The sequence below is a fragment of the Maylandia zebra genome, linkage group LG17, assembly GCF_041146795.1.
Source record: "Maylandia zebra isolate NMK-2024a linkage group LG17, Mzebra_GT3a, whole genome shotgun sequence".
Taxonomy (NCBI): domain Eukaryota; kingdom Metazoa; phylum Chordata; class Actinopteri; order Cichliformes; family Cichlidae; genus Maylandia; species Maylandia zebra.
In genome coordinates this window covers 39,656,940-39,681,654 of record NC_135183.1, presented here as the reverse complement: position 1 = coordinate 39,681,654, position 24,715 = coordinate 39,656,940, and the positions used below count along the sequence as shown (strand labels likewise).

General features: G+C 44.8%; 2 protein-coding genes across 6 annotated transcripts in view; both read left to right on the top strand.

Moving 5' to 3' along the window:
• Positions 1-14,538, top strand: part of braf (B-Raf proto-oncogene, serine/threonine kinase) — a 32,027-nt gene extending 17,489 nt beyond the window's left edge. Inside the window, exons 9-20 of one of the 2 annotated variants that reach the window (XM_004553743.6) lie at positions 1,839-1,878; positions 3,772-3,891; positions 5,424-5,560; positions 5,639-5,756; positions 6,151-6,235; positions 6,363-6,539; positions 6,624-6,670; positions 7,121-7,239; positions 7,560-7,691; positions 8,612-8,746; positions 9,277-9,430; positions 10,980-14,538. In XM_004553743.6, coding sequence (XP_004553800.1) covers positions 1,839-1,878; positions 3,772-3,891; positions 5,424-5,560; positions 5,639-5,756; positions 6,151-6,235; positions 6,363-6,539; positions 6,624-6,670; positions 7,121-7,239; positions 7,560-7,691; positions 8,612-8,746; positions 9,277-9,430; positions 10,980-11,002 — 1,287 coding nt within the window. In that variant the 3' untranslated portion in view covers positions 11,003-14,538. The remainder of the gene's footprint in view (positions 1-1,838; positions 1,879-3,771; positions 3,892-5,423; positions 5,561-5,638; positions 5,757-6,150; positions 6,236-6,362; positions 6,540-6,623; positions 6,671-7,120; positions 7,240-7,559; positions 7,692-8,611; positions 8,747-9,276; positions 9,431-10,979) is intronic. The other variant, XM_004553744.6, reaches the window with a different exon arrangement.
• A 2,663-nt stretch (positions 14,539-17,201) lies between these two features.
• On the top strand, positions 17,202-24,333 carry LOC101476902 (interferon-induced protein 44-like). Of its 4 annotated transcripts, none has more exons than XM_004553746.3 (10): positions 17,202-17,367; positions 17,453-17,501; positions 19,168-19,684; positions 20,076-20,124; positions 20,284-20,479; positions 20,554-20,706; positions 20,795-20,966; positions 22,674-22,774; positions 22,872-23,062; positions 23,980-24,333. In XM_004553746.3, the coding sequence occupies exons 3-10, from the start codon at positions 19,213-19,215 to the stop codon at positions 24,077-24,079; spliced, it is 1,434 nt and encodes a 477-aa protein (XP_004553803.2). In that variant the 5' UTR covers positions 17,202-17,367; positions 17,453-17,501; positions 19,168-19,212; the 3' UTR covers positions 24,080-24,333. The 4 variants fall into 4 exon arrangements, with proteins under 4 accessions (XP_004553803.2, XP_076731902.1, XP_004553804.2 ...); XM_076875787.1 differs by having other exon boundaries at positions 17,453-17,513; XM_004553747.3 differs by having other exon boundaries at positions 17,453-17,549.
• Positions 24,334-24,715: the final 382 nt, after the last annotated feature.

The window sequence follows — 24,715 nt, the reverse complement described above, 5'->3', positions numbered from 1 at the left end:
TTGTGTTACAGACGTGTTACAGTTGTGTTACAGACGTGTTACAGTTGTGTTACAGACGTGTTACAGTTGTGTTACAGACGTGTTACAGTTGTGTTACAGACGTGTTACAGTTGTGTTACAGACGTGTTACAGATGTGTTACAGACGTTACAGATGTGTTACAGACGTTACAGTTGTGTTACAGACGTTACAGTTGTGTTACAGACGTTACAGTTGTGTTACAGACGTTACAGATGTTTTACAGTTGTGTTACAGACGTGTTACAGTTGTGTTACAGACGTGTTACAGTTGTGTTACAGACGTGTTACAGTTGTGTTACAGACGTGTTACAGTTGTGTTACAGACGTGTTACAGTTGTGTTACAGATGTTTTACAGTTGTGTTACAGACGTGTTACAGTTGTGTTACAGACGTTACAGATGTTTTACAGTTGTGTTACAGATGACCAGAATGATGTAGTCTCTTATTTCTTTTGTGCTCTTGACATTAAAATAACAGTTAATACACTTCCTTAAGTTGACAACAGAAGCTCTCGATCGTCCACAGACGGTGGAGCCGCTCTGATGGACAAACTCTTCCATAACACTTTGATAACACTTTATTATTTACTTTCTTTATTAGCAGTATTTTACTTCCCTGAACAACAGCCCATCCAATCCACACATGCAAAGAAATCAAACCATAGATGTCTAAATATTATATGTAATGAGGAGAAATGACACAGGGAAGAATTATTGAACATGCTCGCTGAAATTTATTTAATACAAATGTAAAAACTGTCGCCGATGACAACGACAGCTTCTGTACAGAGAGACGAATCGCACGATTTCTCAGGTGTGATTTCGACCCAGTCTTTAACACCAACAGTCTCCACATCCTCGGGGCTCCGTGGGCCCCGTCGTTAGTTCTTTCCGTGGAGTTTCAGTGGGATCGGGTCACGTGATTGGCTGGACAATTCTAACATTTCTCTGAACCCGATTAAGTTTCCTCAGCTGTTTTCGGGGGATCGTCGTCTTGCTGAAACGTCCACCCTTATTTCATCTTCCTCATGCCGGTGGATGGCTGCAGATTTTTATCAAGATGTATTCAACTTTCAATTCAATTTTATTTCTACAGCGCTAAATCCCAACAACAGTCGCCTCAAGGCGCTTTATATTGTAAGGTAGATCCTACAATAATACATACAGAGAAACCCCAACAATCATATGACCCCCTATGAGCAGCACTTTGGCGACAGTGGGAAGGAAAAACTCCCTTTTAATAGGAAGAAACCTCCGACAGCACCAGGCTCAGGGAGGGGCGGGGCCATCTGCTGTGATTGGTTGGGCAGAGAGAAGGTTATGTACTATTTGTAACTGGAACCATCAGTATGTTTGGCAACACTTGAGCAGTTTTTACCCACCATGAGATGTTTCTTGGGCGACTGGTTGGTAATGAGACACATTTTACGGGCCATCAGTTGTAAATGAACCAGCTGACATTAATTTGCTTTAATTGGCAGGACTTTTAATTACTGATAGATCTCAGCTGCTGTTCCAGGTCTTTTCTTCATGTGTTCAATCGTTTCTCATTATTACTCATAACTTAATTGTTGGACACCTGTGCTTTGATTTCTGTGCACGTGAGGATTGGATGGATTGTTACCAACATCTGGTGAGGATTTCATGTCATTTACACATTTAATTCAAAAGTGGGTGACGTGTTCAATACTTTACCCTCTGTAAATACCATCAGTTTGCACTCGGAGCAAATCCTCATGTATTTATGTTAAGTGTGTTTTTCACCCTCTGCAGCTGCTGAAATCACCGTGTTCATGTTGGTTTTGCTTTCTTTATTTCAGGACCTGATTCGAGATCAGGGCTTACCGAGGTCAGATGGAGGTGAGCATCCAAGAGGGAAACTTCACACTCAACTTTTTCCCCATCATCTCACATCTCTGTGCTCTTGAATTTTTTTTATCTGTGTGTGTGTGTGTGCGCGTTCAGTCCTGTGCCTTGCCAGTCACAGAGCCGTGAGCTGAAGGTCAGGGGTTTTCGAGGATGAGCGGTCTGAGTGCTCCTCCAGGCTCGGCTCCTCCTCACGTGAAACTAAAACATTTGACAAATTTTCCAAAAGTTCCAACAAAGCAGCTCTGCAGCAAAGCATCGCAATACATGCACAGTGTTGAACAATGTTTCCAGTGTAGTCTGGGTGTGCAGTAAGATACAGAGGGGACACCTGTGACACGTGTGTGGACTGTTTTACATTCAGTGTGGCAGTTTTAGATCCCGAAACTAATCTTGCAATTCAGTTTAATTTATACAGCTCGAAATCACAACAGTCGCTATGAGCAAGCACTTTGGCGACAGCGGGAAGGAAAAACTCCCTGTTAACAGGGGCGGGGCCATCTGCTGCGACCGGTTTGGGTGAGAGAAGGAAGACCGGATAAAGACATGCTGGGGAATGAGTGGTGTTCAGTTATTAGTCGACTACAAAGTGCAGTCAAAGGCTGCATCCCAATTCAGGGTCTGCAGCCTTAAAGTACGCAGCCTCAACGATCCTCGAGGGCCGCGTACTCAAAGACCGCTAAGGCCGGAAGTGCGAGGCTTGTGAAATGGGGCGGTCTAGCCTCCGTTGCGCTGCCCAGGTTGCCTAGCAACCATGATACTAACAGCTGGAAACGTGTCATACAGCTGTGTTTGACAGAAATGAAATGAAATCTTTTGTTCATGTGTTTGTTTGTTCCTACATGAGCTTTGATCATTCTCTGTGAGATTAAGCTCAGCTATTGAACGGCGTATATTTTAAAGTAAAGGCTTTAAAACCAAGTTAGCACAAACGTCACTAATGTCACATGACTTTGCCGACATGTTGCCAACAGTAATGTTTAATGTTCTTCGTTATTAAACATTTGCACATAAATAAGTGACATAATATCCAGGACTTACTTAAAGTTTACTCTTCGGCCGCCCCTCATCCGCCGTTTTTTTTTTTTTCCGGCAAAATTATCCACACCCACCGCCGCGCTATGCATTCTGGGATATGTTGGGCCACGAAGCCTACACCGCCACGTCCTTAAAATTCAGGGAAATGAAGGACGCATTTGAGGGCCGCATTTCGAGCAACCTTTGAATTGGGACAGCCTTCGTCGCGTCGCGGTGACGTAATCGGCCTTAAAATGCGGCCTTTAAGGCTGCAGACCCTGAGTTGGGATACAGCCGTTGTCTTAAGTTGTCAGAGTAAGCAGTCACGTGAAGCTAGCTACAAACATCATAAGCTAACCCAGTGTTTCAGCTACACATGGACACGAAAGCTGGAAAAAAAAATTCTGTGATAAAAGAAACGATACATGAAATATATGCTGGAAGTAACACACGGCTGCAGACAGTGTGTGTCAGAGCGCTGTGCAGTAGTTTAGTATTAAAAACCTGTGAGTGTGTGTGCGTGCGTGTGTGTACATGATCATATAATCCTTGCGGTGATTTTATTGTGTTCATTACTTCTGACTGCAGACAGGTTTTGGTTTTGCTGCATGAGAGCAAACATCTGCTGACGTTTACTGCAGGTGTACACGTCATCCAAAAACTCCACAACAGTCGATCTCTAACCTGGACCCTCACAGTGTGAGTTACCATGGAGATGGACTTCATGGCAGAGGACGCCCAGAGCAAACCCTGGAGTCACCCTGACTGACAGCTTATAGCTCTGACTGTGTAGCCATAGTTAGAGCCTAGTTAGTGACAGGGGCGTGTTGAGTAGCAGTGATGGTCTGTCTGTCTCTCTTTGCCCTGCAGCCCCCCCGACCCACCCCGCCTGCTGCTTGAGGAAGCACCGAACACGGACCTCAAGCCCCCTCCTATACTCCTATCCCAATGACATAGTGTTTGATTTTGAGCCCGAGCCCGTTTTCCGAGGTAGTTAGGCCTCTGTGTTCCTGTGTTGTTCTTCCATTCACATACACACCCCACCCACCCACCCACATCTCCACCTCAACCCCGTCTCCCTCCACACTCTCTCTGTTCTTTGCCTTTATGCCCTCACATGCTCCTTCAGCCATACACCTCACGGCGCAGTACCACACGCTGCCTGCTCGATGGATAGCGGTTTCTTTGATGGAGGCGCTCTTGTGTTCAGTCATTGGTTAAAAAGAATGACATGTTAATCAGAAAGCCCGCCTCTTGATGTTCACTGCAGCATCTTGTTAGCAGGCTGTTAAAATCAGTTTATAGCTGTTACATAATAACAAAGAGTCGTGTTTTTCTTTTAATATGTCGTCTTTGTAAGATTTCCAAAGCCTCCCAGCTTCATAACTGAATCATGATTTTGGTCGACATGAACGATCCATTGATTCGTTTGCAGGATTTTTTTTTTCCATTTCTATTCAGACATCACAGCTAACTGTAGCATCTGTAGCTATTGGATATGAAGCCATTGCCTGAACTGGCAGCTGTTTGAAATCAAAAAGGTGTTTGCTAGTGTCACAAAAATAAAACGCCTCCATGCTGCAGAGTGCCAGAGTACGGCGTAGTCTGTGCACTCCTTTGACTGACCAAACAGGTCTGCACACTGATTGGCTCGGATTAGGAGTAGCAGTTTTTTTTGCTTTTACTGTGAAGTCTGTTTTCAAACGAGCCGGCTGAAAATGTCGGGACGACATTTTTGTAGTTCTTTCAGGACCTCTGAATCTTAACTTCAGGACCCGTTCAGAGAAAAAAAGATGATTACGTATTCGAACCTTTGTTTTGGAAGAATCAGTGACCAAAAATATCAAATCTGTGACACAAACAGCTGCCATCCAGCCAAGCACACCCTCACCTGTCCTGTACATGTGAACACACACACACAGACACACACAGACACACACACACAGACACACACAGACACACACACACAGACACACACACACACACACACACAGACACACACACACAGACACACACAGACACACACACACAGACACACACACACACACACACACACACACACACAGACACACACACACAGACACACACACACAAACACACACACACACAGACACACACACACAGACACACACACACACACAGACACACACACACAGACACACACACACAAACACACACACACACAGACACACACACACACACAGACACACACACACACACACACACACACACACACAGACACACACACACAGACACACACACACACAGACAGACAGACAGACACACAGACAGACAGACACACAGACACACACAGACAGACACACACACACACAGACACACACACAGACACACACACACAGACACACACACACACACACACACACACACACACACACACACACACACATTGATGCTGAAGCCTCAGTCTCTCTCTCTCTTTTTCCCTTCCTTCCTTCTCTGTTTTTGACAAGTCCCTCACTTCCAGACCTTTACCTTTCACTACTCTTTATTTTCTTCTCTAGGTTCGACCACAGGTCTGTCGGCCACGCCTCCCGCCTCTCTGCCTGGCTCTCTGACCAACGTCAAGGTCCCACAGAAGTCGCCGTGCCCGCAGAGGGAGCGCAAATCGTCCTCCTCGTCCGAGGACCGCAATAAGATGGTGAGTGGCGTCCGCAGATGCTAGCGTTGTGCTGCGTCTCATTGTGTGCTCGTGCTGATCGAGTGTCCTGTATGACAGAAAACCCTGGGGAGGCGGGACTCCAGTGATGACTGGGAAATCCCGGAAGGTCAGATTACTCTGGGTCAGAGGATAGGCTCTGGATCTTTTGGAACTGTCTTCAAGGGAAAGTGGCACGGTAAGACTGCGCCGCGCCGTCACACCCCACGCAAAGACACTTACAGAGCGCCGTCTACATGCCGCAGCCTGCCTGCTGATCGTGTTCATACTTTGATGAGCAGCGTGTACACGCCGCTTCCTGCATCAGTTAGTCCTGCAGGACCAGCAAGCGGGTTAAGGTCAGGGACGAGCTTGAGTCGGCGCTCTTTCTGGGATAGAACAGTTTCCATCAGCTCGGGGTGAACAAACTGGATAAACCTGCTCGCCACAGATAAAAATGAAATTAGTTTTAATTGAAAAAGATTTGGAATAAATAAAGCAGATTAGAGCTTCGTGCGTTAGCTTTTCCTTGTTAAATCTCAGCAGTTAGTAAATTAGCGTCATCTTTAATCATTTTGTCCCCGGGCTCTCAGGTGATGTGGCAGTGAAGATGCTGAATGTCACCGCTCCCACGCCACAGCAGCTTCAGGCATTCAAGAATGAAGTGGGAGTCCTCAGGTAAGCCCCGCCTTCTCCTTTGTGCACCAGCGCGCTGCTGCGCGCTGCAGAACGTCACCTTACTGATGCAGCCTGCGTCATCAGTGTAAACCTGCTGTAATTTGAACACGTTGTGTGTTTGCACCAGGAAAACGCGTCACGTGAACATCTTGCTCTTCATGGGCTACACCACCAAGCCCCAGCTGGCCATCGTGACCCAGTGGTGTGAAGGCTCCAGTCTGTACCACCACCTGCACATCATCGAGACCAAGTTCGAGATGATCAAACTGATCGACATAGCCCGACAGACCGCTCAGGGCATGGAGTGAGTAACCTTTCAAACATCGAGCGCTGTCAAATTCCACAACGAGCGCCGTCGCTCTAATGACGCTTTGCTCTTCACCTTCAGTTACCTGCATGCCAAGTCCATCATACACAGAGATCTGAAGAGCAACAGTATCCTTTTGAATCAAAGTCATCGGGTGATAAGCTGGACTTGGTGCTACAGGAGCGTAAGCAGGACCAAGAAATGCTTCGTTTCAGGGGAGAATAAGAAGAGCACACCTTACAGCAGGTATGGACCTTCCCACGACCCCGGCCCAGACAGAGGCACCAATATATCAAATATGATATTATTACCGTTCATCCACCAAAGTGATGGGATCAGAATGCAGTGATTGTCCAATACTGCGTAATACTACAACACTGCAAGACACACGATACAGAACATCTGGAACTGAAGAAGAAACGCTGCTTATTGATTCGCTGGATTGTAGCATCCAGCATGTGTGTCGTTATTGTCACGTCAGTGTTTTGGTTTTTTGTCATTTCATGAAGGATCAAAATGGAAAATCCATACTTGGAATATGAAGGAGCTCAGAGTGTTTCCTTGACCCGTTGTCCCAGATATTTTCCTCCATGAGGACCTAACAGTGAAGATCGGGGACTTTGGTCTGGCTACGGTGAAGTCCCGCTGGAGTGGCTCCCACCAGTTTGAACAGCTTTCAGGCTCTATTCTTTGGATGGTCGGTGTTCGTGTCCTACGAGACACTTTTTGTTTTCCTGTCATTCTTTCCATCTGATGTGTGCTCTCTAAATGTGCTCATGCGTTAAACCAGGCGTGCTGAGGCTAATACAGCAAGAGTGAGAACGCAGAAGTGATCAGAAATGCAGATCAGCCCATTCTCACCCTGTTTGGGGGAACAGAGTATTGCAGAGAATATGAAAAAGAAGCGCCCCCCTTTCATTGCCATAATATTGATTTGAGTCTTTGTAGACGTTTCCTTTCAGTTCAACTGAACAAGCAGTGAATTATTGACGGTCGGTGTAACTTGTGCTTCGTCAGGCTCCAGAGGTAATCCGGCTGCAGGACAAGAACCCCTACAGCTTCCAGTCGGACGTGTACGCCTTTGGCATCGTACTCTACGAGCTGATGTCAGGAGCGCTGCCCTACTCCAACATCAACAACAGAGACCAGGTGAGTGGATGTGATTGCGGCCCCACTGCTGCACTCGCTCTAACAGATACTCCAGACTCCGCCCCGTTTTACCTCTGGTTCAGCAGTCAGACTGAACCATGTTTTTGCTGCTTTAACAGGTGCATTTCCCCCAGTGTGGCATTAACATGTTAAATGGCTCTTCTGTCGGGTTTTCTACTCTGAGCACGTTACACACCATGCCTCATTCATCCATTGATAAAAGTACTTTTCTCTCTACGCGTGTGCTTTCTACTTGGGGTTGTTATCTTGCCCGAGGATATTGGGCGTGCAGAAGGAGGGATTGAACCCCAGATGTTTCATGTTTGGGGAATTTCAGCCAGTTTTATTCAAAGTTTCCATTTTCAGAGGCTGAAAATAAATTGGACTGAACGTCATTTTAATAATGTTTGGAATATAAATGGTGTTTGCTGTTGAATGGGTGAGATGCTCTGCCAGGCCTTTAGCTGGGTTTGTCTTTGGTTCACTATCCATCCACTGTGAGGCGCTGTTTGCCCGGTCTCACATTCGGCTGAAGCTGAGCAGAGTAAAGTCCTGTGCACTTCACACTTCATGTGCATGCACGTACCGTCACATGGTCTCAGCAGGTGATGTGTTACACGTTGAATCGTGAGCTGTTGCTTTCTTTCTCCATATTTGTTTCCCATCTTTCTGCTGCACCGTGTTTTCAGGCACCAGGAGGTTTTCCATATCCAAAGAGTTCTGTGATCCTCTTTAGCTGTGTCGATGTTGCAGAGCTGGCTGACGCATTTTGTCTTTGGACCTCATATTTAAAGTTTGAGACCAAATTTGAACAAATGCCAAAAACACTTGGAATGAGCTGCAGATCTTTGATTTGTCATTAATGATGAGGGAGCAGAGCTCAGAAGTTTGTTTCACGACTCGTTCTTTCTGTTCCATAGATCATATTCATGGTGGGACGAGGTTACCTGTCCCCTGACCTCAGCAAGGTCCGCAGCAACTGTCCAAAGGCCATGAAGAGGCTGATGGCTGACTGCCTGAAGAAGAAGAGAGAGGAGCGGCCTCTCTTCCCTCAGGTGAGAGCCCACACTGACGCTTTTATACATTGAGAGGAAATAATATTTACAGTAAACTCTTTTTCTTTTTTTTCCCAAACCCTTTCAAAAATCGCTGAGACACGGAGACAAGAGACTCTCACACTCATCACATCCCAGCTTCTCTTTAAACTCTAATGGTCTTAATATTTGTTATTTAACAACAGTTTAGTGACGTTTCTCTCCATCAAATCCGACTCTTGCTGTCCTGGTGTTCACCTCCAAAGCCCTTCAGCTAGTGGCAGCAAACAGACATGGATCGTTTCAGGGTGGAAGCTCTGAGTTTGGTGCAGAGTGAGCGTTCGCCCTTACTCCCTAATTTGCAGCATTTTGGATTTCTTTACTTCCTTCTTTCTGACAGTTGTTGCGTTGCCACCGATGGCCTCAGCAAGCAGCTGCAACCACAGAAAGCAGCTGAGCTGATGTAGTCGCTCGTTTCTTGTGTTGTGAGGGAATGGTGATCATACGATCCTAACTAACGACCCCTGTGGCTTTGTTGTGTATTTCTTCAGATTTTGGCATCCATTGAGCTGCTGGCTCGCTCGTTACCCAAAATCCACCGCAGCGCCTCAGAGCCTTCGTTAAACCGAGCTGGTTTTCAGACAGAGGACTTCAGTTTGTATGCCTGCGCCTCACCTAAAACCCCCATCCAGGCCGGCGGTTACGGTGAGTTATTTTTCTTGGGAACATCGCTTCTCAGCATCTGGAGCGGCGAAATCTGGAGCTGACAGTAACAGGAAGTGGTAGTGTAGCTTTTTCATCACATACACCATAACTACCTCTAATGAATGTGCCTTATCCCCAAACCATGCTTAGTGCATCACATCTCATCTTTCAGTGTGTTGGCTTGCAGAATATTTCTTGGAACTGAATTTCCACTTACCGTATTCTCGGCACTATGAGGTGCACTTAAAATCCTTTAATTTCTCAAAAATCGAATGTGCGCCTTATGTATGAATTCTGGTTGTGTTTACTGACCTCGAACCGATTTTATGAGGTACACGGCGCTCAAAAATCTGTCAAAATGTTTTAGTACGACTTTGGTAGCTACGAAGCCGCAGCGCCTGATGGATTGTTGGAGCGTTACAGCTACTGTAGTCAGGAACCTCGCAGAGGAATCTGGGTCCTAAACTCCATTATCTTCAGGTCCCAAAGTTAAACGAACACTGCGGCATCACTGAGAGTTAAAAACTGTCTAAATTCTTCCATCTGTAATAAAATGATCAGCGTTGCTGCTTTACCAGGTGTAACAATTAAGTTTAACATCCAGGCATCCATGAAAACAGAATTTATTACATTTAACAGATTGTGGATGGATTATCTCAGTTGTTCTCCTGGCTGAAGTTTGGTCCTTTTACAGCATCCTGCCATGCGATTACATTTGTTCCTGACCACCGAGAACACTCACGTTAACTTTTATCGAGTGGAAAAAAGTTAGCTTGTTTATATTATGCTAACATAGCTGTGTCGCTAGCGGTCACGTAGCACATCATTATATAGCAGCTAGCCCAACTTCAGTAACCCTACAAACGTCACTGCTGTTTAGTTTTCTGTCTTCATTTATGCTGGAAGTGATAGCAGAGCTGTACGTTTTAATTTGTTTCCAAAACCCCGCAGTCAGGACATGCTATATTGTATTTAGATAGAAGCTAGCGAGCTAACTTCCTGCTAACTTCTAACTCTGTTAAATGTCATAAATTCTGTTTTCATGGATGCCTGGATGTTAAACTCAGTTGTTACACCTGGTAGAGCAGAACGCTGATCATTTTATTAAAGATGAAAGACTTTAGACAGTTTTTCAACTCTCAGTAATGCCATAGTGATCGTTTGACTTTGGGACCTGCAGCGGAGTTTAGACCCAAACACAGCTAGTGACGTCAGACTTAAAGACCAGATCAGGTGTTGTTATTTGTGTGACAGAGTGTCAGGAGTTATTTTCCCTTTAAGTGTTAAAGTTGTTGGATATTCTCAGATTTGTGCATAAAAACAAATAAAAAGAATAGAAGGTTTTCTTGAGGCCCTCGCTCGTGGTACTTTGGTACTTGCATCGGTGCAGTAGTCCTTATATTTCCCACACTTGTATCGGGCCTTTGTCACTGGATGAGTGTTGTTTCATAAAGTAAACTTCATTGGAAACGCGCTAACTTCATATTTCCACCTGAAACTTGACACTGCTGTCCACACACCGTCTGTCTTTGTTTCTTTATCTTTTCAGGGGAGTTTTCAGCATTTAAATAAATGGCGGCAGATACCAGCAGTCCATCCCTCGTCACTCCTCAACAGTCTTGTGTCCCTGCGGTGGATTCATTCATTACTGGGAAAAAAAAGAAAAAGGAAAAAACCAAAGCGCCGTTTTCTTCCTCCGTCACCTCGAAGAAGGCAGCCTCACTAACAAGAAGCCGTCCATTGGGCAGACGGCAGCAACACACACAAACTAATCAGGAACGACGGAACAACAACAAAGCGAAGACAAAGATATCCGTACCAAACCGCTTTGAGGAAGACGTGGAAGTAATCGCCTTGCCTGATGGATCCAAGTTGACCCACAGAGGAAAACCATTTAAAGGAGAGCTTTGGATGCGAGTTGTCCGGTCGCTGTTGTGCCGGTGAGGAGGAGCTGGGCGTTAGCCGTGCTGCTGAGCAGAGAACGGGCCTGCGGACCGAGAGGAGGCTTCACGCCGTCAGCTGCTGGAAGGCGTTGGCGCTTCCCTGGGATGGGCTGGAGGAGAAGGATTCTGAAGGACGATGACTTGAAAGAGAAATCTGTTTGTATTTTTTCCATTTGTGTTTTCCATTTTAGCTAGCAGCTGCTGGGAATACTTTCTGTCTTGGATCTTTTAGCCGTCTTTTGTTTTCGGTGTTTATGGAGTTTGTCTCCAACATGGCAGCTGCTCTCTGCCAGCGAGGCTCTCTCTGGGTTTAATGGCAGGACAGCAAAAGATCTGCACCTCAACCATGTTCTCCACTTTAAAAGCTTTCCCCCTTTCAAAGGATATTGTGGTCATGTGACAAGCAGCAGAAATGATTGTCTCCAAGGTAACATCAGGTCACAGACAGCTGAAGGTTTCAGCTGGACCTGCTCGTGGGGTTTCTTTGCTTCTCATCGTTTTCACAGATTGATTTTCACACTGCGTGCACGTTGTGGCGTTGCTTTCTTCTCTTCCTGTGGGACCACAAAGCTTCAACGTTGCACTTACACAGACGTGTTACCGGCTGTTGATCAAGAGTTCTGCGGCTTTGACAGTTCTGGAAATGTCCTTTAATCCCGCCTTTTACATTCTCTGTACTTTCATGTTATTCCAGGTTTAGATCTGTTCTGCTCTTTGTTTGCCTTCTTCCTGTACAGGCAGGCCTGCACATACTGACTTATTTATGTGACTTTTTTATGGGTTTATTTTCAGGCTTTTATTTTTTTTTTTACAACCCTTGTTTTCGTCATGTGACTCATATTTGCACTTTGATGGATTGAAGCGACCGAGCGACTCGCCTTTTTGTTTTTGTTTCTTTGTTTGTAATTGAAGAAGCGAGCAGATGGCTCAGACTTCCAGTGAAGCTGCCCTCCGCAGGTGCAGGACTGTAAATATTCATTCGAGGACCGCGTGACGAGCCTGCAGACCTGCCGGCGTACCGCCCTGACGAGGCTCCTGGCCTCACCTCGTGGACTGAGAGCGCGCAGCTAGTTGACGTGTCAGACCGAGCGCCGACAGGGCGGGTCTTCGCATCCACGTGTGGCTTTCTATTACGAATGATGGAAACGGACGTTCCCCGTCACCTCCATGGCTTCCTTTCCAGTGAGTTTGTATTTTTAACGTTGTTTCAGTCGCCGCATCGTGAGATGATCAGCTTTAGAAAATCGAACTAAACCGGCGCTGTCACGTAGCCAACAAACGTTAGATTCAAAGTATCTGCAGAAAAAGAGAACCTGCCAGGCTTCAGCCCACAGCTGGGGTCTTACTCCACGTGAGTGGCACACAGCCGAGGGGGTCGTGGAGTCTGCGAGAGTACAAATGTCCACCGGCTGTCGGCGTCGCGATCTGCTGTCTGTTTTTGTACGGCTGCAGGCGTGGGCTTTGTTTGTTTCCCAGTTTATTACAGAGAGACCGCGTTGTTGTCACCACTTCGACTAGCTGGACGCTGCCTTTAGTAAAGTCGGGCACGGACTAAACGTGAGCGAAGAGCCGGTGACGGCAGACGAATTGAAAGACTTGATCTGATAAAAGTGAAAGCTTTTCTTGCCTGGTTACCCTGGACGTGGCTGTTTGCTAACACGTCAGCCAAAGCTGCAGGAACAGGATGCATCGCTGCACACAGCATTTGTCTGTTGTAGTTACGTCATCAATTCAAGGATTACAGAATTCTTCTGACAGCTCTGCGCATGCACGGTGTCGTCCAGCGTCACATCTCGGAGCGAGAAACTGTTCGATTGAAAGGTTCGAATTCAGTGTCCGGCGCTCAAAACTTCCAGAAGCCCAGAACCAATCGTCGATCAGTAACGAGCGTTTATTTACCCGCCTCCGTCTGCCGCTTTTACAGATGAAATGTAGAGGTCATGTTGGCCTTTTTAATAAATGACATATCGTCCTGTCACTGGGAGGCTTTGCTGCTACCCACGGCTCCCTCAAGCTTTGCCCACAGCTGCCATTTTCTCCAGAGGACTCTTTAAAGTGTCCTGTGCAGGTGATTGTGTCACCAGAGCGATCACTGCTGACAGAGTCGTGAAGATGATGAAGAAGCTCTGCTGTCAGTGAAACCAAACTCGGGTACCCACAGAGCAGGACGAGGTCCGTCTGAATGCTCCAGTTATCAGTTTGAAGCTTCGTCACGCTGCACAGAGACGTGGACGGGTAGAGTCCAGTGGTTGCCTTTGAGTCTCGTGCGTCGCGTTGCATAAGCTAAAGAGTTACTTCGCTTCCACAGTCCTACATTTCTTACGGAGGCACTAAAATCCCAACATCAGACTTTTTACAACTTTGCACTCGTCTTGTTCACATGATGCACAGGAGCTGCATCTCACGGTCTTATTCGGTCACACAGAAGTGAAACTGTCCAAAGTTTGGATGGAAAAGTTCTGAGTTCACGACTTAAAGCACCAGAGACATCGGGCCATGGAGATGCTGATGAAGACCGAGTGATGCAGCACCTGAGCTTAGCCTCACCGCACCGAGCACACAGCCGCCTTCCACAGGCAGTGTTAACATCCTCCTTCCTGCCGCCTGCAGAGCTGGGATCGGCTCACGTGATTGAATTCAAGGAAGGAAATTGACGTGTTTTTCAAGAGTGCGCCGTTGGTTTTCCTTGGAGATGGTTATTTTCTATAGGAACACCATGTACATCTGCTCTAGCTTCATAGATCCTGCAGGAGCAAACACTGGACTCTGCGTCTCGTGCAGCGCTTTCCGTTAGCCGCCTTCTTCTACTTTCACGTTCCTTTCTTCTTAAACATTCCCTCCCTCACTCCTTGCCTGCACCTTAGACCCAACAATTCCTTTCAACCGAGTACTATCATGTAAAACTTTAGATTTGTTTGGTTTTTTCACCTGTAAATATTGTACAAAGGAAATACTGTCAGTTTGCTAGGAGGCATGGAGACAACAACTGTACAAACAAAGTACAACACGTTCAAAATAAAGTCACAAAGATTAAAAGACATTTTCATAGGCAAACAAATGTTTGAGTGTAAAAATATTTAAGGGTGTATCATACAGAGAAAGAGCTTAATGTATTTGTTGTGAATATAAAAAACTGATATATTAAAGAAATGCATGAAAACTTTACCTGGTTCTCTGTGTGTGATGTGCTGTGACATCCACAAGGTGGCAGCGTGACCATGACTGTACATCCCACAGAGATCAATACCAAATCATAATAAGCTTTCATCAATGCGTTACTTGACCTGTGAAGTCCATAAATGCACATGAATGAAAGCTTGGAGCCTCAGCCAGCAGCTGCATCTCTGAGAAATCACTTGTTCAAAATGATTCAACCCTTTTCCTAAAGCTCCGCCTTCAGTTTCAGTTAATATGTTTAATACACAATAAATATGGGCAGTGAGCGCGGTTCTCAGAAGGCCACGACTCTACGATGCATCCCCGTGCCTGAGCTCGACCTTAAACGTCTGCATCACTAACATGGATCCATAAAACCCTGATGAACATTTTTCTGCAGAATAATTACTTCTACGTTTTGATGCTTTGAGCAACAAAAGAAAATACACCGTCTGTGTGCTGTGGTGTGTTTTACAAAAGAAAGGTGCTGAAAAATCTCAGTCTCATTACTCAACATTGTGAGTAATGCTACATCTTTTCATGAATGTAGGATTAATATTATGTTGCAATTCTTCAGGCAGAGAGGAGTGCAACCAGGTGACGGTGTTCATGCAGAGTGCAGCCGGTTCCAGGTTTAACCTCCTCTTGTTGTTCCACCACATCCCAGTGACTGCTGGTGACCGTGAGGGCCGTCTGAGTACAGTGACCTCACGGTCATGTTAATGAAACAAGTTTGAGATCATTTGAGATTTCGATTGTTTTGCTGCCGATAGACTCATTAGATCAACTCCAGGCCTCGAGGGCCGGCGTCCTGCAGGGTTTAGATGTGTCAGCTGATTCAAATGGCTACATGACCTCCTCAACATGTCCTGATGTTCTCCAGAGGCCTGGGAATGTGTGTGTGTTGACTCAGGGTGAGATCTAAAACCTGCAGGAGTTGGACACGCCTGCTGTAGAAACTTGCATTAACAGGTGTACATAACAAATCTGTTGGTGAGTGTATTAAAAAAAGAACAAAAGACAAAGCACAAAATGATAAAAATGGTTCGTTTCAGTCAGTTCAGCTCTGGAGGAAAGTTCATGGATCCAGTGACATGTTGGTGGGACTGTGGAGGATACTGGGACTCATACTGGGACAGTGAGCGCTCATGATGTGCTGTGGTGAGCCTCAGTGGCAGCAGTCGAAAGAAGAAATGTGTCAACAGAGTTAGGAGTGACTGCAGTTCAGGAGGAAGAACAGGGCGTTAATAATTGGAAGGTTGGGGGTTTGATTCCAGTCTGCATGCCTTATCCTTGGGCAAGATACTAATGTGTGAATGTTAGAAAAGATGGAGGGAGGGGTTCGAGCTGATGGGGTATTCTCCGATTGCCTTTCTTGTAAACGTCGTAGAACAACAGTGTGTCGCACATCGCCGGCCACTGACCACGACTCGTATCTGTGTCCATAAAAGTGATTCTCTTCCCTCCAACCCCCTGCACGTCCACTTCACTCTTCCCTCCATAAACCTCTGAGATCTTCCCCCTTTTCCTCCCAGTACCTGCACAATACATATCTTCTTATCCACCTTAGCTCCTGTCACATGTCAGAACCACCTCAGCCTAACTTTGTCTCCTGCCTGCCCAGCCTGAGCGGTTCCTTTGACGTACTCATTTCTAATCCTGCCCATCCTGCTCGCTCATAACATCTTCAGCACCGCCTCCTGTCCTTTTGTCAGTGTTTCCAAACTGTCGCTAACACTGACTGAAGACAAACCACCACCTTCAGTAGTGACAGCAGTTGAGAGGAGCTCATTGCCACAGAGCAGGAACCCAAGTCAAGTCCTGCCCCTGAGAAGTACAGATAGCTGACAACTAAGGGAAGCTGCTGATTGGGTGGTGAAATTCCAAAGCTGCATGGCTGCATCACCGATGACTAATCCCGGCGCTCTTCTGAACAAACTTGTCCCGGACATCAAGTTGTTCAATGATGAATCAGCTGCAAAAGTGAAGCCGTTCCTCTGTTTCAGAGACTTTGAGAGATGCCTTCATTTCATCTCTCCTCGACCTTTGTCTTTACTCTGTCATCAGTTAGCCGACTGCAGCTGGTCCAAAACGCTGCAGCACAGTTACTGACTGGCCACATCTCCTGCACCAGCATCCTCACACTGGCTGCCAGTTAGTTTTCAAATTGATTTTACGATTTTGTTATTCATTTTTAAGGCGCTGCAACCTCATACCTTTCTGATCTTTTGAATTGGTACACTCCTGAGGTCACTGAGGTCTGCAGATCAAATGCTCCTAGCTGTCCCGAGGTCCAGATTAAAGCACAGAGGAGCCTTTGCTGTGACCTCAGGACCTCCCCAACATTGGACACTTTCACAGCTCGTCTGAAAACCCACTTTTATTTTTCAGCTTTTCAATCAGAATGAGTTTGTTCTACTTTTATTTGCCTTATTTCTTACTCAAATCTTCTCATTTTATGCTTCTTTTCTTAAATTTCGTCACGTCTTCCTTTGTTTTTATCTCTTTTGATTATCTTAAATGTACAGACCTTTGGTCAAACGTTGTTGTTTTAAATGTGCTGTATAAATAAATTTGACTTTGACTAACAAAGTCAAACCTAACCTAACAAACACAAAGTGAGTGAAGAAGAAACACTTGTGGGAATCCCCCCGCAGCCTCGACCCACTGAAGCATAACTAAGGGAGGGTTCAGGGTCAGCGGACCCAGCCTAATGCTTTAACCCTGATCTTTAAACTAGAGAAGTCTTTGTGTTTATCGAATCCAAACTACGAGCTGGTTTCGAGACGAGGCCCCTGAAAGCTGAAGGCTCTGCCTCCCATTCTACTTAAACCACCGGTAAGCCCACAGTCTGCGAAATGCTTCCAGTTTCATTTCCGGCGGCAGACTGCTTCTCACATCTGTACTTCACATCTGTCCACAGCGACATCTGCGACAACTGCTCACGCTCCCTCATCTGTCTGGACCAGGAGGTAAGACTGGAAGTAAGAAAGAGCTGCGGCCGTTTTTTAAATTTGCATGTAAGATTTTGAATGTTTGTTTGTTTTTTCTTTATTGCAAAACAACAACAAAAACCAGAGAACTGTAAGAAAGTTTCGTTAGTGTAAGTTAATCTAACGGAGACGTCGTTTCGATAATAAAATGCCACATAAATCTGTTAAATCACATTTGGTGCAGTTAGTGAGCTGGGTGTGGTTCACTCTTGTCAGGAAATCAGACCGCAGGGTTGTGCCTGTGACGCCACTGTGGTGTTCGCCTGGTTTCTTTTTCTTTCTCTAAATCGATCATCTTCTCCAAAGTGACCATTCAGATTTGCTTGTTTAACAAACTAAAGCAAAATGTATTTTCACATATTTGAACTTTCGGAATCAACATCACAGAAACGAGTGAGCGATGTTTTTGTTTTTTCAGCTCCGGTGTTGCGCCAAAAACGGATTTCCAAGGTCTCCGTGTGTTTTCATGTGTAACATCTTTACGTTGGTCAATGAGCAGAGTTTACAAAAGGTTATACATAAAATTTTAAAAATGACCTGTTTTTCAAGCGTCTTTATAACTCTGTTATTGTGCCTACATTATAACCAATCCGGTCCTTTGTGTCCGCTTAAAGTATGTTTACCGGACCATTGTAATATTTGTGTTTCTGCTGTCCTCGTGCCCAGGTGACCTTTTTTAAAAAGACATTTTAATGTCAACGAGGTTTTTTCTTTTACTGGATAAATAAAGGAAACATTAAAGTCACGGCCAAAAACTTTACCTTGTTACAGGAATGTTGTTTGTGCGCGTTTCACATATTATACACCAACAAGTTATTTAAAGCAGTTTAAATGCAAGCGATCAGTTTTGGCAAAATAAACTTTAGTCTGACTTTGATCGAAAGAACCGATAAGAGCTGGACACACGTGCTGTAACCATGGCGGTATTTTTGTGCCTCTATTCCGAGCGCACGTTAAAAAAAATGCAAGCGCAAATGTTGCATTTTGAGAAGAAATTTATTTTAGTTTAATTTGAGCGAACAAAATTCATTCCTGCGTGAGAGAAATGCATTTCACTGTTTGCTATTATCCACATCCACGCACAATAACAGCCGCTCTCGCTCAGATCTCTGTGCTCACAGACATCTGCAGACCTGCTCTCAGTGTGTCTCAGCTCTCTGTACACCCTTAGAAGTGTGCCACAAAACCCACCAATCACAGACTTGGATGCAATAATTCTGATTGGCTGTTACGGTCTCCAATCAGCTCGCTAGCTACTGCATTCCGGAAGCACGGTCCAGAATGTAGCTAAAGCCAGTGGAGTGGTTTGGTTTAAACTAGATTAAAAACCAATAACAGTCTCAAAAATATATATTTAAAATAAAATAATGAAACATACTAACAGAAAATGGATTCTTGAAGTGTGAAATTATCAAACAATTTTGATGATAAAGACAAAATGCAGATAATTAAAAGTCTTTATGTGTGAATTTGATTCAGTGCACTACACTGAGACCTAAGAAGGACATTATTAAATAGCTCTGAGGCAAATGAACTGTTGTGGTGCTATTTACAAGGAATGAGGCAAAGAAACTGCACTTTGTTTTTAATTATGGAAATATGACTCGATGCAGTGACTGTGGATGTGTTTTCATTGACTCCACAGATTAAACAGTATAACTGACTCAGCTCAGAAGATCCTTTTTCCATCATGAATGCCAAGCTAACCAAAAGCAGGCAGAGAGCCATCTGCTCTGAGCTGGGGAGAGTCAGGCTGCAGCTGCTGTACAAGGCCAGCGTCCACGGCTTCACCGGTGCAGCATTTCACCAACAATGTGACCACCGCTCTCCCACTGTGTCCGTGGGCTACAACAACTCTGGTTTTGTGTTTGGAGGCTACACCAAACAACCCTTTAATCAGTCTGGAGGGTTTGTGAATGATGATAAAGCTTTTCTTTTTACCTTCACTGGAGAGCAGCTCCTCAAGTATCCCGTCACTGGTCCTGGAAATGCAGTGAAAATGATCGGAAACTCTGGACCTTATTTTGGAGAAGCACTGGTTCTTGTCCATGGAAGCAAGCCAGAAGCGTACAGCAGTCCAGGAAATTATTACAACTTCACTGCTGCAGAGATGCATGGCAATGATCTCAACCTGACGGAGTGTGAAGTCTACCAAGTGGAGGGTAGGTCCACTAGGTTACCGGCTGTCTGCATAATTTATCCCAGACATAAAATAACTTTTAGTTATAATAACAATAACAGGTATCACACGTTATATTCTTGCCCTCTAACAGGCCTTTAATCATTCCCTCCACCCCAAATTGAACACGTGGTTAAGAAAATAGATTTCATCACAAGCTCATCCAACCAAAATACTGATGAGTTTATTGCACGGCAGTGGGGTCCATCTTTGATCTGTCCACAATATTCAAGAGTATCAGTTGAATTTTAAGGAAACCTGCAAACATTTGCCCCAAACTGCATTCAAGGTCAAATTTACGGTTCTGTGATGGATCGTGAGCCGGGTGAGCGACTGCAGCACTGATGTCCTGCTGTGTTTTTGCTCTTGAACAGAAAGCTCTGAACTTGAGAGGCCATGGAGGACGATAGTGTGGGAGTCTGAGTAAGTGTGACGGAGCCACAGTCATGACTTTTGTACAGCACACTGATCTACAAACAGCTGGAGGAATATGTTAATCAGTTGGCTGCAATGATATGATATTATATTTACTGACACATATTACAGTTGCTGCAAAAGTTCTCCATCTCCTCGTTTGTGCAGGAAGAGGGCGGGGCTGATTGAGAGCATTAAGAGCTACAAACCCACAGTCAGCTCTGTGACCCAGGCTCGGGTTTTGCTCATCGGACCAGTCGGAGCTGGAAAGTCCAGCTTCTTTAACTCTGTCAACTCTGTATTCAGAGGCCACGTCACCAGCCAGGCCATATCTGGCTCCTCCTCCACCAGCCTCACCACACAGGTGATTGATTATTGTGAGTGGTTTCAGCGGCCCCCTTTCTGTGCGCTGTGCTCTAATCGCTTTGTGTCCAACAGTTTCGCTCGTACTCTGTGAAAGCCGGGCGTGAAGGGAAACCTCTGCCGATAATCTTGTGCGATACCATGGGGCTGGAGGAGAGCAAAGGGGCGGGGCTTGACATCGATGACCTGAACAGCATCCTCAAAGGTCACCTGCCAGACTGTTATCAGGTGCTGCATTACATCAGCAGGACACTGAATGTATGAAACAGAGATTTGTCAGCTGTCGGCTCTAACCGTGTCTCCGTTCCTCCTCTAGTTCAACCCTTCAGCTCCTCTGCATCCTGAGGCCCACGGCTATCACAAGTCTCCTAGACTCAAAGACAAGATCCACTGCGTGGTTTATGTCATTGATAGCTGTAAGATCTCCATCATGCCCACGGGGCTGGAGGAGAAACTGGACGCCATCCGCAGAAAGGTCAACTTAATGGGTCAGTAGAGCCGAGTGCAGTCATTACAGCTGTTTTCCTTCTGAATCTCAACACAACATACAGATACAGCCACTCAAAGCTGCTACTTTCAGCCAGAGGTCAGCAGGCCGACTGTCAGCCACCAATCAGCTGCTGGGAGTCCCGCCTCCTTTCTGCCATAAACACGCCCCTTTCACGCAGAGATGGTGCTTTCTTCAAATAAACTTTGACTTGGATAGTTAGGTATAGGATGAGTCTTTACCTTATAATATAGATTAAATAATAAATACATAAACAAGACTGAATTGAAATTCAACCCTTTTTATAGCTTTCGTTGTAAACCTAAACCAGATATTTTACACTGAAAATCACCAAAACTGTTTCCAGTAAACAGATTTTCATTCATCCATTTTAATCTAATTTAATAAATCGAAACAATTTTAAAGGAAATGAAATACAGAAAAATAATATTCTTGCTCACAGGTCCCAGACCAGATGTGGAGGTCATTTCTGTGACTGGCAGAGCTTCATTTGCTCATTTATTCTGTTGTTTGCGGGCTTGCTACTTCTTCAGACCTCGGTTTGATTATAAGCATGTTCTTCATTATTTCTGTCAGGCTGCAACTTAATATCTTTAATTTATTCTTTAAATTCTTAAATTGTGTAAAGCTCTCGAGCAACTCATAATTTCTCTATATTTTGAGTGTATTATGAGTTTCATGAAGACTGGGACGATGGAATGTGGGACAGGACTGAGCAAACAGAAGTAACCTCATGGTGCCTTCCCAAAATTCGACATTAGCAGACTACCAGATAAATGCAGTCTATACTAGTATGTGAACTCCATAAATGTAAGGTTTTCCTGATTAATATTCAGTTTTTGTTGTTTCTGTTGAAACCGTCCATTTGTTTCAACGAGGAGAATAAATGGTCTCACAGTTACATCAAGATTTTAAAAAGACCAATATTCGGATGTGCGATTGTTTATGAACGCAGCTCTGCGCTGAGACTGTGGAGCAAACCTTGATAAATTAAACGGGCATGTTCCGGCTTGTCAGATCTTCCCACCCAGTAGAAATTAGTCCTGCATATTTTTAAGTCACACTCTGTTATAAAGGGTTAGGGGTTAGTTAATAATAGTGTTAACATGCTGCACAGGTCATGAACAAGACTTTATTTTTAATTTTCGTTGTAAGTGGGCCAAAGCAGTTAATTAAAAGTAGTCTAACATAAATGCTGTAATTTGATTATTTTAATAAACATGTAACTTGGATGGATTGGATGCTGGCGTGACCACAGTGCACACGTCTGCTGTCGCTCACAGTGGTACCGCTCAGGGAGTTTGTGCGTTCGCTCAGACACATGAAACATTAGAGGGAACGTTGGTGCCAAGTACCGTAGGAATAACTTACCTGTATTTGTTATGGACAAACTATGATTAGTATAGAAGTCTATAGAAGCAGAGCACTCTTTGGGTTCAGATCTGGAAGGTCATTCCTCTCAGTCACACTTTCCCCCCCAGATGAGAGCGTTCCCATCCAAAGACTCCAGGTCCTGTGAACTGTCACTAAGCACACAACCATGAACACGTATACCCACAGTGCACACACTGGTGCATCCTCCCTCCTCACCAGAGAGATGAGATTCTATTATAATGATACTGTGATGACTCACTGTGTCAGAATCTGTGGCATTTTGGAAATGAGCTTCCTGCTCATTTGTTTCCAGGCATTCCTCAGCTGGTGCTCCTCACTAAAGTAGATGAAGCCTGCCCACTGGTGAAAGAGGACGTGAGAAACATTTACAAGAGTGGCTACATTAAGGAGATGGTGAGGATGGTTCTACAGGGAAAACAAACCTTTTTTAGTAAATACAAATAACGTTGAACATGGTAGGATGAGCCTTTTCTTGTACACTGTGATACAGATGCAGGAGGTCAGCTCCCGGCTCGGCGTGCCGTTGTCCTGCATCATTCCAGTGAAGAATTACAGCGAGGAGTTGGAGGTGGACACCGACTGTGACATCTTGTTGCTCAGCGCCGTCATTCAGATGCTTCGCTTTGTTGATAATTACTTTGACGAGCTCAGTGACCGAATGAGCAACATGCAAACCAAAGAGTAAGAAGAATTTAAGATGGTTCATTTACCTCCAGGTGACCCTGCACAGTGCTAGTTTACTGTGTTACCAGGGTTACTGGGAAGGCGGGAAGAAAGCTTCTTGCTATTTTTGCTTTTCATGAAGAAATCTTTTTCATTAAACTAACATAAAAACATCAAACATGTATTTACTTAAATACTTGGAGCAATTCTATCAGCTGATTCTAAACCAATCAAGTAAATTTCATCTCACCAGATTCCACTAAATATTTTACATTTACATTGTACTTGTGTGACAGAATTACACAGAAAATCAGAAGAAAACAATGACATCAAGGGTGTAGTTACAATATGCATTCCTGTTTGGAAGAAGACAAAGTTGCTTGGCTTATTTAGTGGGCTCATGCAACGCTGACAGATCTGACAATTTAAAATATTATTTTGTGATTTTTCACAAGAAAATAACATTATTACACTTTTAAAACATCTTATCAGAACAGTTGTACTTTGCTGTTGACTTGTGTTAACATAACTTTCCAGCACTCCCTTCAGTTTTTGTCTGCTGCGCTATACAAACACACGTGTTGGACCAAAGCTCTTAATCTTTGAATGCAGGTGTGTAAAATCAAGCATCTGCAGCCTGCCTCTACGAGCATCTGTGGAAGAGTGAGTTACAGTCTTCCACAGATGAAGACTGTAACTCATGATATCATGATACAGTCATGATATCTCCCCCTGACGCCAGGTCAGGGGGAGATATCATCCCCCCCCACGCGACATCGGGTACCAAGGTACGGATTCATGGAAGGACGAGACGGCAGATAGTTTTTATTCGGCAGCCTGTTATAACTGCACCCCAATGCTGTCATGTATATGAGTGCAAAATCATACCTACTGGCAACAGATCAAGTCATGATATTAATCTGTGGTTCCACCAGGGCGTGCCCCGCCTCTCGCCCCATGACAGCTGGGACAGACCTGAACCTCCTGACATGGATGATGTCGGATGGAGCCTCCGGCCGGACAGGTCCACAATAACGCGTCACTACGTGGTGATCGTGGGAACTCTTTCGATTCGATGTTCAAAAAGCCAGGATGATGGTGTCACATGTAAATGCAGCGTCGTCATTTTGTTTATGCTTTGTTTTGTTTCCTATTTCTACTTCATGGTTGTTCGTGTGGTTTAGATGCTTCAGTTTTGCACTGTTCTGGTTCATTATAGTCATGTTGCTGCTGTATGCCTCCAGCTATGCCTTTCGGATCTGCAACAATAAAGGTTGTTGAGCATTTTGGCTTCGTTGTCGTGAGTCGCACAGTTTCCCCGTGAACTCTGTGGTGATGATACACTTGTTTTTTTAAATAGAAATTTCATTAAGTTTATATTCGGTTAGGTTTTATATGTTCTCTGACTGGTAACTGACCACTTATGACTTACAAGGACAAAGTTACATCATTTTAAATATGAGGATCATTTGAATAAACCGGTACCTGCCTAAAGTCTAAAACCCACGGCCATCAAATGTTGCATTTGGGCTTCAGACTCTCTGCTGAGTGTAACCTGTAAACTCTCTTCATCCATTGTTTGTGATGTTTTTCTAAATCATAGAAATAATTCTGTCATCAAACCCACTTTTTGCATCAGGGTCTTTTTTTGGGTGTCATAGAAGGAAAAGC

Coding starts and splice junctions, on each gene's coding strand:
- LOC101476902 (XM_004553746.3), top strand. CDS start 19,213: ATGAATGCCAAGCTAACCAAAAGCAGGCAGAGAGCCATCTGCTCTGAG. Junction 19,685..20,075: donor TGAAGTCTACCAAGTGGAGG/GTAGGTCCACTA, acceptor GCTCTTGAACAG/AAAGCTCTGAACTTGAGAGG. Junction 23,063..23,979: donor AGCAACATGCAAACCAAAGA/GTAAGAAGAATT, acceptor TGGTTCCACCAG/GGCGTGCCCCGCCTCTCGCC.